This window comes from Schistocerca gregaria, chromosome 7 (assembly GCF_023897955.1).
Source record: "Schistocerca gregaria isolate iqSchGreg1 chromosome 7, iqSchGreg1.2, whole genome shotgun sequence".
Lineage (NCBI taxonomy): Eukaryota > Metazoa > Arthropoda > Insecta > Orthoptera > Acrididae > Schistocerca > Schistocerca gregaria.
In genome coordinates, this window is record NC_064926.1 from 116,436,436 (window position 1) to 116,456,266 (window position 19,831).

The window sequence follows — 19,831 nt, forward strand, 5'->3', positions numbered from 1 at the left end:
CAGACGCAAGGCGCATATCCTGCAAAATGCAGAATGCTTCCACCCGTGCACCATCTAAATTGGGCGACTACCTTGTGTGCATGCATTTTTAGGAACTGAACATGTATGTGCTCTTCTGGATTAACGTCCCCTCCTGAACTACACCTGGTATACACTGTATAAATAATTGACTTTGTTCCCAGAACTAAGTGTGTTGAGTTGGGTGAGTCATGTGGTTGAAGGACAAGCACTCAAGTTCGTTGGTCAGGCTTGAATCAAACTGAGACTCCAGGATTTCTAGTGGCCACTTGTGTGGTTCGTTGTTAAAAATTTCGTTCTGAATTCCGTCTGGATTGTGAATTTTTGCTATTGACACAGTGTTTGGTTGCTTATGTGTGTCGTCGTCGTATATTAAATATAGGTCAGAGGAGAGTATTAAGTTTTGTACCCACAGCATTGGCACGAAGGTATATAGAGCGAGAGAAGGGCAGGCAAGGGTTGATGTCACTTAACCAAAAGTCAATCAGCGAGTGGTGGGCTCATTTCCGGATGTGATGATTAATAGAATGCGAGTAACTACTAAAGTTGAATACCGGAACCAGCTCGTCTGAGTGCATCAGGCTCCCTACTGGTTGTCAACTATTCAAATGCAATATTTGCGTAAAATAATAAAATATTTATTTCCTGATGGTGTCATCTATCCTTCGCCTCACCTTACACAGAGTCTATATTTCTAGTTGCTAAGCCTCATGGTATAGGGTTTAGACTCATAGCTTATAACCAGGCGATAAATCATAATGTTGTGGAGTCTATCACACCTACGGAATAATGCAAGTGGTTTACGCGATTCCCGGGTGCCAAGCTTGTTGCAGTTCAGGATTTACACTAGACCTACTATAAGATACTTTTACCAGGAGGTCCTAAGCCTTTAACGACGATGTGTACCGCCTACAACCTTTCGGAGTTTAATAGTGTCATATTTGGACTGGCCAGAGGAGCAGCAGTCTAATGGCGTCTATTGGATTCCTTCTGGAGGACTCTAAATTCATGTCTATTAACAACGCCAGTTCTGCGGAGCATGTAGACCACATCCGCCCGCCAGGTGTTCTACTCCCTCAAGGAAGCGGGTATGACTGTTAAATCCAACAAAGTAACCTTCACCTAGAACTAAATATGAAATCTGGGACCCCTGGACAACGGCTTGAACGACTTAATTCATTCCAGTCCCAAAAGACAAGACGGCCACCATCAGTTTTGTTGGAACAGTGAATTTCCTTCTGAATTTCATGCTGAATTTCACACAGATAGCAGCTCTACTATGAGTACGACATTTGTATGTGTTGAACCTCAATAAGTTGCCTCTGAAGCACTAAAATGACTCCAAGCAATGCACTAATGTCAGGGATCCGTGATTTGATTGCCCGTTTATCGTTCGAACCAACACTTCCGATGTTTGGGGTGCAGTTCTCCTATTACTGATAATGGTGGAGACGGAAGGCCAATTGTATTCACATCACTGACGTTGTCACAAGCTGAAACGAGATGCTCAGCGTACAAATAATAATCACTAGCGGCTTCTTTCACACTAGAGATATATGACTTAAATCTGGAACATCGTTGATGTCGACTGGAAATCGATAGCCAGGCGCAGAGCTGGATGTTCGTTAAGACGAGGTACACGGGCCAAATAACACAGTAGGCGGTAATGATCTATAAGTTGTAGTTCGATGTTTGCTATGTGGCAAAACCAAAATGCCAAAGCGTTGAACCAAATGTATCAAGTGGGTGATGTGAGTGAGGTGACACGGGTTAACACGCAGCAACACAGGAGTCCCAACATTCCCTGCAGAAGGATTTCTTGTGTTTCGGTTCCAGGGTGGTTGAGGGATCCAAGTTATGTGTACTATGGAGATCAGTCTTCGTGTGGAGGTCACCTGTGGTTTCATCTGGACTGGGACATTCAGAAACTGGTCGCTGAGTACGAGTTCCAACGAATCGATAAATCATGTATTGATTACCTGGGCTCCTTGCCCCATTCCCAAAGCGGAAACCTTTTTGCCTTCGTCATAATCGACACGTTCACTAACTTTGTCCCGTTGATCCCTGTGGCTATTAATATTCAGCATCTTGAGAAAATTTTCGTTCGTTTTGGACACTGAAAACTTTAGTTAGTATCAGCCTTCACGTCTAAAGAGTTCAAGTAGTTGTGTTTAGACAAGGAATAATACGTATTACCAAGACTTCTTAGTATCTAAGGCCATATTCTACTGATAAAATAAGCCATAACATGAAATCATCCCCCCCCTGCTTACCATACAAGACCCCAGAGGTGAATGAACATGTTGCCAAATTGTCTGTGTTTTGCCTTCGATACCGCCCATAAGACCACACTTTCCAATCTAAACATTCTCATTAAAATCTTAAGTGACCATTTCATGGCAGCTCAAGGATCTGCTCCTGGAATGGGCAGCAGGAAATGTTGCCCAAGATTCTCAGACATTATATGGTAAGTGAGAGGCCCACGCTTCTGTACCCTTCGTCATGAGGGATGCAAAAAATGGGCAATGGACAGACAGAAACATCTTTATGTGGGAGTTAGAGCTGTTGTGCTGGCTGTGTGTTGACTCTTCCATTTGGCTTCCCTTTGTTGTAGTATGACTGGCTGTGCAAAGTTTTAATGGATCGGGCTACAATGGTCATGAGGACGGCTGGTTTACGGCAAAGTTTGACAGAGAGTTGTTGGAACGACTGGAATAGCGCAGCACACCAGTGTGCCAATAATGGTGAAGCTATTACAGTCAGGGTTTGCAGTCAGCACTGGATTACTGCAGCGTCGCCTTTGGCTTTGCACAATGCAGAGGGGCAGCACAGTTGAATGGAACTGCATGGCACAATAAACACTTGTTGAGTGGTGTTGCCCGTGCCTGCAGTGGGAGTCGTTGCTTTCTGTGGGGGTTTTATGCCTGGCTGACGCCATGTTGTATCATGTGGCATTGTGCACCCTCCTCACTGCTGCCAACTCCACCACTTCTTGCGAATGAGCTGTTTGCTGCCAGACGATCTCTCCCCTGAGCTATTGAGCTGTTGTTGGCCCATTTCCTGGTAGAAACTGTACTGTGTTGTAATTACACTCTCTTACTCTTCTGGTTCACCAGTGACCAAGTTCTGATCTTTCTATGTGCTACATGAACTTACACCAGATGGGTGTGCCGGTCGATGAGGCCAGTGTTAACGGTTGTGCCTTCCAAACGGGTTGCAAATCGTTCTGCAACGCAAGCAGTATTTGAAGTGTTCTCATATGATGACAGGAGTAGTTCTAACTACTAGTAGTTTGTCATTAATTCTTGAACTGGCTTTAATACATATTATAACGATTGTAAGACTTTAAAGCTGTCTGCTTCACCTTACAGCAAATTGGTAATATTTACTCTACTTGGTTCCTTAGTCACCCTGTTCCCTCTGTGAAATGTTCTTATGTGTTTAATTATTACTGCTCTGATTGTCGTTACATAATAAGTGTGGGATAGTTTTTCCATTAACTTTCACTTTCTTGAAATTATATTGATCCTACGAACCGCAACAATTAGAAGTGTTGCGATATATTGAAGAAAAAGCTTTTCCTTTTCTGGTTGATTAATTGAAACATTTAATGTCCAATATTGATGATTCATAAAGGTTGGTGGCTTGACAAGTACCATCACACTTGATTGTCAGTTTGTTGTTCTTTAATGCGTTGTGCAGTGGGATGTATCTGACTCTTTCATGTCAGGCGTTGCCTCAGGCACTGTCTCCACCCACTGTAATCTGGTGGGCCACACATCAATTTCAGAATGCACATATACAACAGTGCCAGCTGTTTGATTCGGGATGGCTATGCCTGCGTGTAGTTATAATTTTGCTAAACAAATAATATTGCTATACTGTATCCTAAACTCGGTTTGTCCCCTGCCCTGATATCAACTGTCACATTTATTACTTCATTATCTCTCAATGATTACTTCTGATGATAGCTATATTAGTCAAAAATTTGAATTTAATTTTTCCTTTCATCTTTGCATGGTACATCAAAGAACTCCACTGCAATTATATATTTAGCTTTGGAAATTTTGTGGTAACTACAAAAGCATTAAGTGTGAGATTGTAATAAATTCCTCTTTTTATTCCTTTCCCAACAGCTCATTTAGTATCATTTTGCAACATGAAACAAAGTACTATACATTGTAGATAAGCATTTATAAAACATAAAACTGCCATTTAAGTGCGATAAGGCCTTAGAAAAAGGGGAATAATGGTGTTATTAAATTGCAGACTTGATTATATTATTAACAGTCTATAACTGAAGCAAATTCCAAAAATTCTGGAACTTTTGCAGTATTATCCGGTTCGCAGTTATCAACTATGTGTGTTCTAGAACTTACATTTCCTAAGTACTGAGTAATAAACACACGCACTAGAGCACATGTCAACCACTGTTTCTTAACTCTTCCTCTTTTTAACAGTCTTACTTTTGTCATGTTCTTCTTTTTATTGCTTATTTTACTGTAATGCTTTTTATACGTTATAAACGTATTACAGACTATTGTATCTCCTTTGATTTTCTCTGTTTCAATTCGTTATTGAAAACTAGTGTATGGTGACATTAGCGACATCTGGTGATGTTACAACACAAACATCTTGTGGCTATTGTATGGCAGATTGTTTTAAACAGTAGTACTACTGACGACATGACTCATGCATGTGATGTTATTTACATGTATTTTATGATGCTGGTGCTGATTCTCCATTTATCATTTGACGATGCCACTGTGGCTGCAGTACATTAGGACTGTGTTTTTATGAAACAGGTATGCATCTTCATATTTAAAGTGCACAAATGTATATTTTGTCAGTACTACTTTTCATTATGGTCTATGTATTGTTCTTAAGCTGTAGGCAGTTTGAGAGTGTATTAATGTTTTTCCATTTCTGCTGCACGTCTGACGATAGTCATTAAAGACCGAAACCAATAATCTGATAAGAAATAAGCTTCTGACCATAGGTGTAAATTACAGGAAACGTATAAACACATATGTTTGCTGCAAAGAGCAGTAGTGATTTATTTCTGCGGTGTCGGTGTAGAGTACAGGACAGTGTGAGCTGCTCCAGACTGCGCCTCCATGGTGTGGCGCCCCCTCAGCAGCGGCGGCTACACGCTGTGGGCGGCTTTGCGGGCGGCGCCTGACCTGGCGTGGGGCCTGCTTGCGGCTCTGCTCGCAGCGTGTCGGCTGCCTGCACGAGAGTGTTTCGCGTGTCCGGCTCGGGCGTGAGCACCTGCTCAACAATGAAGGACAGACTTGATGATCAAGTGTCTCACCAGCAAATTCCAGTAGTCACTAAAGCAACGCCTGCCTACAGCTGGTGGAAACACTAAACTTGAATTTTATGTGCATTTTTTATACTCGTATTTAAGAAGTGGTTGACACATAAATGTTAGTTTGTTTTCATTAGTGAAACTCTGGCAATTATATTTCTAATCACATAACTCATACGGTAACTGAGCCCTGTGGAAAGCAAAACTGTGGGCATGGAACAAAAAAGTCTACCAATGCAGAAAGGAACATCGTGGATACGATGTGTAACACACCAACACAATGCCTAACACACAAGAAAGTTTCGGACCATTAATGTTGTAATTGTGAGAACAGGAGTAAATTTTTATGTAACGCATTTTGACATAATTTGTAAATTTATTCTTATCAGTGAATATGATTATGCAATTTAAATGCAATATCTAGAAAGGAATTATGTGCTAACACATAGCAAATACGCTAGTCCAGTCAGGGCAGTTTGCTACAGTGAGCTGTCAGAGAATGTATTTGAATTAGGGAACTTGCCACTGGGCACAGATGCTGCAGTGAAGTAGAGTCTCACACATGTGCTCAAGCATAGTGGCTGGCAGCAGCACATCGTAAAGTACCAAACTGGAAGAAATATGTGTTGTGACCAGGCGTAAGTATGGTGCTAACTGGAAACAGTGCAAAATGCATGAATTGGAATTAATACGAAAGAAGAGCGCTGCGGGCCATAAACTGTGTATTGCAAAGGGACAAGACAAGCCTGTTGCCATGCATTGTGGCGTTTATTATCTTTCGCAGCACCAGCAGCCACTCACTGAGTTAAGGCAAGAACAACTTTCATATTTAGAAGTGTGTCCAGGCTAGCCAACGTAGTAGTTTCATTTTGTGAGTAATTACCAACTTAACGTTAACATTGAGTTACAAGTACTAAGACTTGAGAAGTTATCAAGTAAAGTCCTATCTGAAATTATTAATTAAAACTGAGAGCCACTATTGAATACAAGAAGACCAAAATGGCTGACCTAATTAATTTTAGTACTATGTATAAAAAACTGAAAATTACCAAAATTTAAAAAATAATTAAGTCTGATTGTTAAATAACAGCGAAATCATCACTTCAGACCAGTATTAATTGTCAGTGATTTCGAAGAAGTAATTCCATAAAGTTTTTAAAGACTATTGTTTGTGAGAAAATTTATATTCCTTTTGTGTTCAACAATTTCTGCTCACATTTCTAAAATACATAACAGATTAATGCAAAAGTTAATCAGTGGTTATTTAATGAAAGAAATATGCTGAAAAACATATTTTGCTAACTGCGAGTTTGCGTCTGAGCTCAGTTAAGTGTTGGGCCCATTCCCACCTGTCTGGCTTGCAGTAACTATTGTGTAAATACTTTTCCAGCTTACTAACAACTATACAACATTTTTCGCTCACACCATGAACTGGCAACCATATACATTAAGCATTACAATCTAAACTAAAAAATACGTTATTTCATTACCTGAAATTTCGCTAACCACTTTGCTGTATTTAGTATCTGTCAAAATTCTCTCAACCATTTTTGTATTGAAGTAGTAGAGCAATAACATTTCGGTTATAACAGAGTCTACATTTTTTATTTCATTTGTTGTTCAGAATCGATGCTTTTTCCAGCCAATACGCATATTAGGAACATGTCTCATCAGTTATTCCAAATATTCAAAACTGCAGCTGTGTTATAAGTGTTCAGTGTATGTCTCAGCACTCAACACCGAGAGCATGCTTGTTAGTTTGTTAATAATGTCTTACTTATTGGGCTGAAGACAGAATCATACTTTCTCATTGCTTATGGTATGTGGATTTTCGTTAGTATCGGTAAATTTTCAGCAAGAAATTGTCATAGAAATCTGCAGCGCAAATTTAGTACCAATCTACATAGACGACTAGTGCTAATGTCTTACTTTCCGCTAAATGTTATGCTGTTGAGCTACATGGAAGTGAGGTATCATAGTGATCAGTAGACAGCCCTCAATATGACACAAATGTAAACCTAATGCCCTTTCAACATTCGTCCATACTTACAGAGCGTAACTATTTTAATGGGCCATAATATCCATATTAAAGGTAAATGTGACTGAATGTAGCAGCATATTTAGCCTATTGAGAACCGTGCTAGTCGTACAACTGCAATATCACCACAACGTGAATGCTGCCCTTGTGCTGCCTGCAGACATTCACAATGTCAGAGCGCCTGCCTGGGGCAGCCAATAGTGCAATCTTGATGGTTAGAGCTGTGCACCGCCTGTCAACTTCAGCTGCTGCTTACCTTTGACTGCCTTCCTGCTCTCTACAGTTAGGCCTTCGTCAGCACCGCTGTCGTCAGCGTCTTCGTCTGCTAAGCTGTCAGTCTCGTCGTCATCTTCGAACACTTCGTCTCCATCGTCTGCAGCAGCCAGCGGCGTGCAGTACGCTACAAGCAACACGCCAGAGATCAGCAGGACGAGGGCTACCTTCATGGCTGTAGTGGCTTCTAAGTTGAGGGCCTTGCTACAAGTGCCATAACCGTGCACACCGGCCTCCTCTTATAGGGCGCGTCGGACACTTATCGCTCATATTGTGGCACGCAAGGACAGCTACTCGAGGCATACTTCGAAATATGCGATTAGCCGTATCGTTGTGCTATCTTAATGGCAGAAATATCCTGCTGGACATGGTAGTAAAACTTGAAGCTCAAGGTTCTAAAAGACGCTAGCAAAATTGGAAGCACTACAGCTGAAAAATACAGCAGAATCTAGAAAAACAGTTGATGTATCTTAAAGTTTATAGACATGAATTACAAACCTCTTTCCTTTGTAGGAACAAGGATATAGAAGAGTAATCAGTCGTTTTCATAACTAATTAAAAAAGGACAAAGAATCGATTCATGTACTACTAACGTACTTCTTGTTGTTGTTACTTTGCATTATTATGTTCTACATGTAACTGAAATTGTCCAATGTTATTCAGTGCATTCTCTGATTATTTATGTGACAATTCGTTATCCCATTTTGGCAATGCTTAATACTATTTTTTGTTTTGTTCCGATAATTGTGAGCTATAAGTTTCTATTATATAATCTATAGACTCTTACTATTAGCTACGACTTGAGAATGGGCTTGTGAACCCCGGTACTGATGTTTGGTGCCCTATAACTGCATTCCATGTTAAGAACTTTCTTTCACTTTTTTTCTCAGTGCTTCATCCACTGTATCAAATACTATCAACGGTGGTTGCTTCTAACAAGGATTCACATACGTATTAGCAGTAGCCATTCTTTCAGATTTATTTCATTACTATTCACGATTTTCGTGTATAGAGTGACTCTAAAAGAATCACATCATTTCGTCCTCCTGACAGGCATAAAAATAAAACTTTCACTTCACCTACCACCATCAACATCAGCATGGGTTGTGACTTTCATGGACACTAATGCATACATTGCGATATGAAATAAACAGCCCATGAGTCTAATCTTGAGAAACTGCTTGTGATGCCTGTGTAAATTTATGAAAGCAGCTGTCTGGTTGCATACGATATACACATTGTTACTTCATTGTACGTGGTTGGCAGAATGACATGATGTTCACTTCCCTGTGAGGTCAGCCTGTTGCATTGGCACCTTGGTCATCTAATTAAGGTGGCATGTTGCAATGTTAAATCGGAGAAGTAACTATGCGAAATTTCATTTCCGTTGTTCTTCTCTGTTGGTGTTGCACTGTATATATTACATAGAAACCTGCCTTGGTTTCAACTCTCGTGCTTGTAGCATCCAGGAAAGACTTCAAAAGTTTCTACATCCACCTCTAATTTCATTTAGTGGCGTAACACCGAACCTTCATTTAGAATAATGCTCCTGGAATATTGCTCGGGATGTGCTTGGTACAATCTCGTCAAACGCTGCGAATTTTGTTGGTCTTCCTGATCCTATGGATCTCAGCCTCAAAGCTTATGATTTAACCTCTCAAAGCTATAACATTATGTTACCAGATTCAATCCATTCAACGTGTCCCCTTAATATCACTAATACTTTTCATTATTCTACAAACTTTACTGGTTGGGTTAATAACGGGAACAATAATGGAAAGTTATTGACTATCATACACTTTATTCTTAGCATTTCTTGGTGGTATATTAGTTCTATTTATTTATATTATATATATTGTCTCGGATTCATCTCGTACACGGTTGTACAACATTCCATGAATTTATAATCTCCTCTACTAATTTAAAACATAATTTATTACCTTAACTTAGTGAAACTGCTCTAATAACATGCATCCAGACATTTGATTAGAGCAGAGTGGAATTATTCCACAATGTAGATGGACATGTTAGCACTTATCTACGGTATTTGTAACATACAAAGTTTTCTCTATAGACAAGTGTTCAAAGTAGTGATGGATCATGCCGCACTAAAAGCGTTTGTTGGGACTGACAGATCAGTTCAGTTGGTGGACACAGTGGGCATTAAAGTACAGTGAATTCGATTGCAAGATACTGCACACACCAGCCAACCAAGGAAGAAGCATAGTAACAACAGTAGATTAAGACAGAGTTTTTAGCACTGGGTGATAGCGTTGCTGATTGGCAAGGAGGATAGACAGCGACGCTGTGTGTAAGGTATTTTGGTCACAGCCACAAATCGTGATATTTTGTTCCAGGAACATCAAAAGCAAAATTCCACGCAAACTTTCTAAAGGAAAGGGGACTTTTACGCCACAGCATAATATTTCAGGCTGATGAGGCAATTGTTAAAGTGTTCCCTGGTCGGTATCAGAGCTGAAACCAATTTAGACTACTATACAATACATACAGGATGACAATTATTGGTGCCGGGCTGAGTGGCCGCGTGGTTCTAGGCGCTACAGTCTGGAACTGCACGACCGCTACAGTCGCAGGTTCGAGTCCTGCCTCGGGCATTCGTGCGTGTGATGTCCCTAGGTTAGGTAGGTTTAAGTAGTTCTACGTTCTAGGGGACTGATGACCACAGCAGTTGAGTCCCATAGTGCTCAGAGCCATTTCAAAAATTATTGAACTACATGAAATAGAATCGTCACTTCTTCTGAACAGGTGAACAGTTTCCGTTAGGACCTTCAAATTGCTCAGTGACATGACGGGAATTAGTGTGCGAATATGATTTGGTTTAGCGATGAAGCCCACCTTCATTTAGATGGGTTCGTCAGTAAGCGAAATTGGAGCATTTAGGGGACTGAGAATCCCCATTTTGTGATCTATAAGTCTCTTAACCTTCAACGGGCCTGACTGGGTGGTGCGTAATGTCCGGTCACGTAATAATCAATGCGATATTCGGTGATAGCAGAGTGACTACCGGACGGTAAGAGAAGGTTTTGGAATAATCCCAAAACCACTGCTGTACTGAAAACCGCCATTCAGGACGTCACTGGCAACACCGATGTTCCGCCACGTCAGCAGCTCATACAGAATTTCGCTATTCGTCAGTAGCATATCATCGCCAACGATGGCAGGCATATCGAATGTCATAACCGAAATCCAAATTATTCTTTTTAAAATCCAGTCTTGATCGTACCACGTATGCTACAAGAATAGGTGACTGGTTTCGGTCATATCACATGAGCTGGGGCGCCACGGCGCAGTGCAGAGCTCTGATGGTTCCAGAAAAACAGAGCAAAATCACTCAGTCTTCTCAAATGACAACGGACATGCCATAAACTTATTGATGGAAATACCCATATTTTCACATTTCAGATCCCAGTATTGATCTAAGAGCCCAAATGCGGGACCCGTGGCACTATCTGCAGCCCACATAGGTAACTTCGACCCACGATGCAACAGCTTGCTTCGTCTGAAGGCCTTGGCCGCTGACGGCAGCTGCCACCTCGCCTATCCCTTCACGGAAGTGAATGTTTGGGTACTTCTGCCATAAGACCCCTGTAGCACTAATTGATGACACATAGTAAGCTGCCAAACTTCCATCAGCACTGGGAGCACAGTAAATGCCTCCTGCCGATCTGTTTCTCCTGGCAGACACTGACATCGCTGGCTATCCTCTCGCAAAAAGGCCATAACGGGACACTTCATGACTCTGGCCACCTTATACACAGCTTTTGGGAACACCGTATATGACACCATAGAGATCGCCCTATTAACGTACTAGCCATGCAGCTTCCCTCCAGTGGCAGAACGGACAACACCGACCAGACAGCTACTAGTGAAGAGTGATGTGGGTCGTTGAGCTCGTGCCTTCCTTGCAACATCAGCCGAAACAACGTGGCATCGTCAGCACATTCAAGCGTGAGTAACATCTAGCTGTTCCCACTACTTTTAGCGGCCATGAAGGAAGACAGCTGCACAACTGTGAACATTGTCATGAACGTCTCAATAGTGCAGTTGGCCATACTGCGGCACTCAATTCCACTCCATTCTGGCAAACATATTGGCTGCAGATCTTGCCATCTATAGGTCTAATACATCTGATTTACATCAGTATTTTAATCGCAGTGGCAACATTAAGCGTTAAAACCATTGGAAACAGCAATTATAATGATATCTTCACTACCAAGGAAACCAACAATGATATGCAATACCAAATACATGTCGCAATTGTACCGCCTGAATGAGCCAGTGGGCGAAATCCGTCCCACGACCAGGCGACATTGTGGAGCACTGCGGGCCCCAGCGCTTCGCAATAGACGCTGTAAAGCAGGAACCGTCTTGTCTGTTCCATCAAAAAAATAGTCATAAATGTTGTTAGTGTGTGTTCGGCAAGTATTGTGGTGTTTTTCTCTTTTTTTGGTCATCAGTCTGCTGAATGGTTTGATATGGCCCTCCACCAATTCCACTCCTGTGCTAACCTCTTCATCTCAGAGTAGCACTTGCAACCTACGTCCTCAGTTATTTGCTGGATGTATTCTCATCTTTGTCTTCCTCTACAGTTTTTGCCTTCTACAGCTCCCTCTGGAACCATGGAAGTCATTCTCTCATGTCTTAACAGATGTCCTATCATCCTGTCCCTTCTCCTTATCAGTGTTTTCCACATATTCCTTCCCTCTCCGATTCTGCGCAGAAGCTCCTCATTCCTTACCTTATCAGTTCACCTAATTTTCAACGTTCGTCTGTAGCACCACATCTCAAATGCTTCGATTCTCTTCTGTTCCGGTCTTCCCTCAGTCCACGTTTCACTACCATACAATACTGTGCCCAGACGTACATTCTCAGAAATTTCTTTCTCATATTAAGACCGACATTTGATGTTAGTAGACTCCTCTTGGCAAGGAATGCCCTTTTTGCCATTGCTATTCTGCTTATGATATCTTCCTTGCTCTGTTCGTCATTGGTTATTTTAATGCCTATGTAGCAGAAATCCTTAACTTCATCTGCTTCCTGACGATCAGTCCTGATGTTATATTTCTCGCTGTTCTCATTTCTATTACTTCTCATTACCTTCGTCTTTCTTCGATATACTCTCAATCATTACTCTATACTCAGTAGACTGTTCATTCCGTTCAGCAGACCATGCAATTCTTCTTCACTTTCACTCAAGGTAGCAATATCATCAGCAAATCATATCATTGATATCCTTTCACCTTGAATTATAATTCCCCTCCTGAGCCTTTCTTTTATTTCCATCATTGCTTCCTCGATGTACAGATTGAACAGGAGGGGCGAACGGCACAACCTTGTCTTACATCCTTTCTCATACGAGCACTTCGATCTTGGTCGCCCACTCTTATTATTCCCTCTTGTCTGTTGTACATATTGTATATGAGCCATATCTCCCGCAAGGTCAGAATTGCCGCTCTCGCGCCTTTACCTTTCCTAAAGGCAAACTAATCGTCATCTAGCGCATCCTCAGTTTTCCTTTCCATTCTTCTGTATATTATTCTTGTCAGCAATTTGGATGCATCAGTTGTTAAGATGATTATGATGTAATTCTCACCCTTGTTAGCTCTTGCCCTCTCCGGAACTGTGTGGATGATATTTTACCGAAAGTCAGACGGTATGGCGCCAGAATCATACATTCTACACACCAACGTGAATAGTAGTTTTGTTGTCACTTCCCACAATGACTTCAGAATTTCTGATGGAATGTTATCTATCCCTCAGCTTTATTTGATTTTAATTACTCCAAAGCTCTGTTAAATTCTGATTCTAGTACTGGATCCCCTGTGTCTTCTAAATCGACTCCTGTTTCTTCTTATGCCACATCAGACAAATCATCCCCCTCAAAGAGGCATTCAGTGTATTATTTCAACCGATCCGCTCTCTCCTCTGATTTTAACAGTGGAATTTCAATTCCACTCTTAATTTTATCACCCTTGCTTTTAATGTCATCGAAGGTTGTTTTGACTTTCCTGTATGCTGAGTCTGTCCTTCCTACAATCATTTCTTTTTAGATATCCACACATTTTTCCTGGTGCCATTTCGTCTTAGCTTCACTGCATTTCCTATTTATTTCATTCCTCAGGGACTTGTATTTCTCTACTACATTTTTCTACTTCCTCCTTTCATTGACCAATAGAAGTATTTCTTCTGTTATCCATGGTTTCGTCGTAGTTACCTTCTTTGTACCTATGTTTTCCTTCCAAAATTCTGTGATGGTACTTCTTAGAGATGTCCGTTCCTCTTCAACTGTACTGCCTACTGAGCTATTCCTTATTGCCGTATCAATACTTTATCTAGAGCCTTAGAACACTTCAGCCGTATTTCGTCAATCTTTAGTAGTTCCATATCCCACTTCTTTGCGTATTGATTCTTTCTGACTAACGTCCTTAACTTCAGCCTACTCTTCATCACTACTATATTGCGATATGAGTCTATATCTGCTCCTGGGTACGCCTTACAATCCGTTGTCTGATTTTGGAGCCTCTTTCTGACCATGATATAATCTTACTGGTGTAGCACCCAGAAAAATATGTCGACTCCTTCTTGTATGGTGCTGACAATAATCTGCCTCCCGTCATACAAATCAGGCTATTACATGCGATGTAAGTACTTTCCGATCTAAATATGTGAGAATAGTCTTAGTAATGTGTGTAAACTGCAGCATGCCAATTCTTAGTTCTGTCTTCGTTCAGTAAAATTATTATAAAACTGATGTGAAGAAAAAATGTATCCCTCACAAAGAACCAAACTGGGAAGTAATTAGAACATCAGTTTATGAGGTCTGCTTCATGTTGTCCTAATACGTTTACTTCACAAAGATAGTTTTCATTGCTGGCTGTGTGGGTTGTGGATAACTGTTTTGCTTTAAAGTGTTATGGTACATACGCGAAACGTAATTACCTGAGAATACTAAATGTGTACAAATAAGTGGACATGTACTTCACAATTTCGATTGACCCCTGGCGAGTGCAACATAAACTGTGTAATAGATCAATAAGCAGGCGCCTATAGGTAGATAGTAACTGTCCAGCAAAACAAGTATTAATTGAGATGGTCAAATGACTCTGAGCACTATGGGATTTAACATCGGAGGTTGTCAGTTCCCTAGACTTAGAACTACTTAAACCTAACTAATCTAAGTACATCACAAACATCCATGCCCGAGGCAGGACTCAAACTTGCGACCATAGCTGCCGGGTGGTTCCGGACAGAAGCGACTAGAACGGCTCGGTCACTGTGTCCGGCTATTAATTGAGACTCCAGAGACATTCGCCATCCACCTAAGTATCATTTCCATAGGAACTGGGAGGATACGTTTAGAGTAATAATAGTATGAACAGATGCACTAGCAGACCATGGTTCAAGACGCCTTGTCTACACACTCTCCGGTTGTCGGCATGAAGAAAAACCAGAATTAGAAACCTTAATATTTTGTAATGATTATGATGTAATGAAGTTAATTTTCAGATGCAATTGATAGACATGATAATGAAATGAGGCCAATTGTAAATTATGTGATGGTGCATAATGACAATATTTAATAATAGTTCTAAAATACTTTATGCTTGAAATACTTAAGTGTGAAACTTAAACAGGCGAATGTCTTAGGCATTTGTAATATTAGTGGTGAAATATTTAATTATTAGTTTAGCAAAGGTAAAAATATCAGAGGGCAATATTGTTAGGCCCATATTTTAAAAAAATATTTCAAATATTGTTCTGTTATGACATATAACGTGTTGAGCCATGAGGAAGCAACCAGTACCAATACTTGTCCGATAATCATAGCACCCTCTTGTGTATGCAAAAGGGAATGCACTGATAATCGCCTGGGGGGCCGGTTGTAATACCACTTCCTCGGACGAAAAAAGAAAAAAGAAAAAAATAGCAACCAAAACCCCAGAAGTCTCCGCATAGCAAGTACCAAACTCCATGAAAAGTGAACAAGTAACCGAAGTTCCATTTAACACTATTATTTGGATAATAACCAGTAACTGAAACAGGAACCTTATACTTAGTAGTTTATCAACTTACAAAAGAAAGATGGAATCTCAGTAAACACAAACTCAAAATCATAGTAAATCTCAAAATCATTATAAGTAAAACTAGCAGAATAAAACCAACGATCTCAAAGAATACTTAGTACTCTTTGAGAATTGTGAGTAATGGCTAAGGAAAATTAGATCCGTTGCAACTACGTTACGAGAGTTAGCCGAAGCCGATCTGACTTGTTTGAATACTCGTATAAGTAGGCGTAGTTAGATTGTTTTTTGAGGATTGAAAAATTCCATCTACTATGACACAGTGAAACGAAACATTGACTTCAACCATAACATCGTTTAGAATTCAGATGGAGGACTACCTAATATTAGACTGAAGTGAAATTTTTAATTAGATAACTCGAACTCAGCTCTAGTTAGGCATTGAACAGTGATAGACAATTAACTTCATTCGTAATTGCAAATGGACTCTGGAACTTGGCAATAGTTTTAAGGCAGATAAGTTATTAATTCCCCCCCCCCCCCCGCACCACCTCCACCACATGGGAAAGAAAAATTGTTTAGAGACATAACTGTGATATTTTGCCTGCTGTGACAATATTGAACTGAAGTTCACGACCCATATATAGAAACTCTTTGACGCTAGGAAGCAATCGCAACGTTATGACTTACTAGAGATTAGAAATTACAACCAAATTATGGGGAGGTTGGTGTCCCTGGAACTAAATTGAGCTTATCATTAATATTTTGTAGCAACTGTTATACCATCGAATATAAACGAGTTAATTAGGACGAGTAGCCTAATGCTGGTCGCAATTGGTGCAGTAAATATCACACACACGTCGAGATTTCCGTTCAGCAATGTTTTCTTTAACGTCGTCTTTACCTAATAACAGTATCATCGCTCTACGGACTTCACCGTGTTTTATCCTGGGCCGATCAATAGTAATCTATCAACTACCAACTAGAAAAAATTGTTGATGTTACAGAGGGATACTACTTGGATAACGACTTAGGAAAAATATTTACGTGACAAAATGCACGAAAGAAATGTTATTGCAGCAATCAATTTACGATTCCGCTGGTCAGCCTAGATATTACTTCACTTTATGATGCCGTTGGTCTGTCGTGCGCCTTCATTTAGCGTTAAAATAGGGCACAGGTGGATCCTGCCATGCCATATCCAATAACAGGAGCACATAGCACTCTTGATCTTATTCGATTACTATTGTTGTATTTGTACTGTGCCCAATAAATGCCATACACAGAGCTTGCCCATATTCAACATTCGCCAAAACGAGTATTTCAGTGTTCACTGCTCTGCACTTTCCAAACAGACTTTTTACCTCCGCCCTTTGCATAGTAACACCGGCGAATACACACAACCAATGACTACAATCGTCCCCTCGTGACTGCTCGCACGCCCAGCGATAATGAGTTTACTGTACATTTATTTACATTTATTGTACTCTTGTTATTAGCCGGATTTTAGCGACATCCAAGTCGCCTAAGTCAAACATCAGCAGACAGGAGATACAAGTACTGAAATTGTTGCAGAAGGATGAAAATCTAGTTGTTTTACCGTCTGTCAAGGGGAACGTCACGGTAATACTCAATGCTCCAGATTACCACAAGGAAGTTGGATTGTTACTGGAGGATTCTCAGACGGGTTCCCACATCGGCGCACAGCAGGAAGACAAGGGTGCTACTAAAAAACTCTGGCCTCTCCGACGAACTGGGGAAGAACTTACGGCCGAGAGCACCCAAGCCACCAAGATTGTACGGTTTGCCAAAGGTTGAGACCTGATTGTTAGCGCTATTGGCTCTCCAAAGTACAGACTTGCAAAACACTTGACTAAATTGTTGGCGCTTATAGTTGGTCACTGCCCACAGAATATTAAGAATTCAAAAATATTTGTTGATATCATAAAATAGATGAAGACAGGCCCATATGATATCACGCTCAGCCTCGACGTGCTTTCTCTGGTTCACCAATGTACCTCTGGATGACACATTACACCTGTTGGCTGCTCATTTTTCCTCAGAAATTTTGAAGTTGTATCGGCATACCTTGACGAGCAATTATTTTTTATACAGTGGAAATTATTATGAAATGGCGGCTGGAATTCCGCGGTTTCGGCAGCAATAGCGAATGTTTTCATGGAGGACTTCGAAGAACGAGCGTTGAGTAGTCCTCAACTCCGCCCATCATTCTTCTACAGTTACGTCGAACCTTTAAATTGTGTACATCAAAACATAAAATTTACAATGGAGGTGGTTGAAGGAAGGGAAGTTACCTTCTGTAGATGTGTTGGTGGAGCGAAAACCTGATGGACGCCTGGGCCGTTCTGTGTACAGACTTATGTCTGCATAGCCACAGCTTCCATCGTCCGTCTCAGAAGAGAGCTATGCTGAATACTTTAGTACGGTCTCATCTTAAGGGTGTCGAGAAATTATAGTATTCCTTGCAAATGCGGCAAGAACTACGTGGGCCAGTATGTAAGAACCGTTGTCGACCGGTGCATCGACCACCAGCGACACCTGAATATAGGTATTTGGAAAAATCAGCGGTGGCTTTTTCTTTTCTTTTATTGTATTTCAATTCTCCATCGTTCGGGCTGGCAACAGCATACGCGCCGCTCTCCAGCCGAAAGACATAGAACAAACAATAGAAGACATTTAAAAATATACAAAGGAGAAAACATGGTGAACATAGATATAAAGAAGGGGGAACATCATGGAAGACAATAAACGAAAAAATGCGACTGTAAAATGGAGATAAAATCCGCACAGTATGACCGGAGCATAGAAGTAGCGACGGATGACGTTTTTTTTTTTTTTTTTTTTTCCATCAGTCTACTAACTGCTTTGATGTGGCCCGCCACGAATTCCTCCCCTGTGCTAACCTCTTCATCTCAGAGTAGCACTTGCAACCTACGTCCTCAGTATTTGCTTGACGTATTCCAATTTCTGTCTTCCTCTACAGTTTTTGCTCTCTACAGCTCCCTCTAGTACCATGGAAGTCATTCCCTCATGTCTCAGCAGATGTCCTATCATTCTGTCCCTTCTCCTTATCAGTGTTTTCCACATATTCCTTTCCTTCCGATTCTGGGTAGAACCTCCTCATTCCTTACCTTATCAGTTCACCTAATTTTTAACATTCGTCTATAGCACCACATCTCAAATGCTTAGATTCTCTTCTGTTCCGGCTTTCCCACAGTCCATGTTTCACTACCATACAATGCTGTACTCCAGACGTACATCCTCAGAAATTTCTTCCTCAAATTAAGGCTGGTATTTGATATTAGTAGACTTCTCTTGGCCAGAAATGCCTTTTTTGCCATAGCGAGTCTGTTTTTGATGTCCTCCTCGCTCCGTCCGTCCATGTTTATTTTACTGCGTAGGTAGCAGAATTCCTTAACTTCATTCACTTCGTGACCATCAATCCTGATGTTAAGTTTCTCGCTGTTCTCATTTCTACTACCTCTCATTACCTTCGTCTTTCTGCGATTTACTCTCATACCATACTGTGTACTCATTAGACGGTTCATTCAGTTCAGCGGATCATTTAATTCTTCTTCGCTTTCACTCACGATAGCAATGTCATCAGCGCATCGTATCATTGATATCCTTTCACCTTGTATTTTAATTCCACTCCTGAACCTTTCTTTTATTTCCATCATTGCTTCCTCGATGTACAGATTGAAGAGTAGGGGCGAAAGGCTACAGCCTTGTCTTACACCCTTCTTAATATGAGCACTTCGTTCTTGATCGTCCACTCTAATTATTCCCTCTTGGTTGTTGTACATATTGTATATGACCCGTCTCTCCCTATAGCTTACCCCTACTTTTTTCAGAATGTCGAAGAGCTTGCACCATTTTATATCGTCGAACGCTTTTTCCAGATCGACAAATCCTATGAACATGTCTTGATTTTTCTTCAGCCTTGCTTGCATTATTAGCCGTAACCTCAGAATTGCCTCTTTCGTGCCTTTACTTTTCCTAAAGCCAAACTGATCGTCACCTAGCGCATTCTCAATTTTCTTTTCAATTCTTCTGTATATTATTCTTGTAAGCAGCTTCGATGCATGAGCTGTTAAGCTGATTGTGCGATAATTCTCGCACTTGTCA

At 40.8% G+C, this 19,831-nt stretch overlaps 3 protein-coding genes across 7 annotated transcripts in view; 1 reads left to right on the forward strand and 2 right to left on the reverse strand.

Annotated features, from left to right (window-relative positions):
- LOC126282253 (uncharacterized) overlaps nt 1-7,861 on the reverse strand; it is a 29,950-nt gene extending 22,089 nt beyond the window's left edge. The window contains exon 1 of the mRNA XM_049981850.1: nt 7,624-7,861. Coding sequence (XP_049837807.1) covers nt 7,624-7,813 — 190 coding nt within the window. The 5' untranslated portion in view covers nt 7,814-7,861. The remainder of the gene's footprint in view (nt 1-7,623) is intronic.
- The window catches only part of LOC126282247 (uncharacterized), a 362,102-nt gene that overhangs the window by 328,946 nt on the left and 13,325 nt on the right, over nt 1-19,831 (forward strand). The gene's annotated exons all lie outside the window — the stretch shown is intronic.
- LOC126282243 (trigger factor-like) overlaps nt 1-19,831 on the reverse strand; it is a 141,659-nt gene that overhangs the window by 50,462 nt on the left and 71,366 nt on the right. The gene's annotated exons all lie outside the window — the stretch shown is intronic.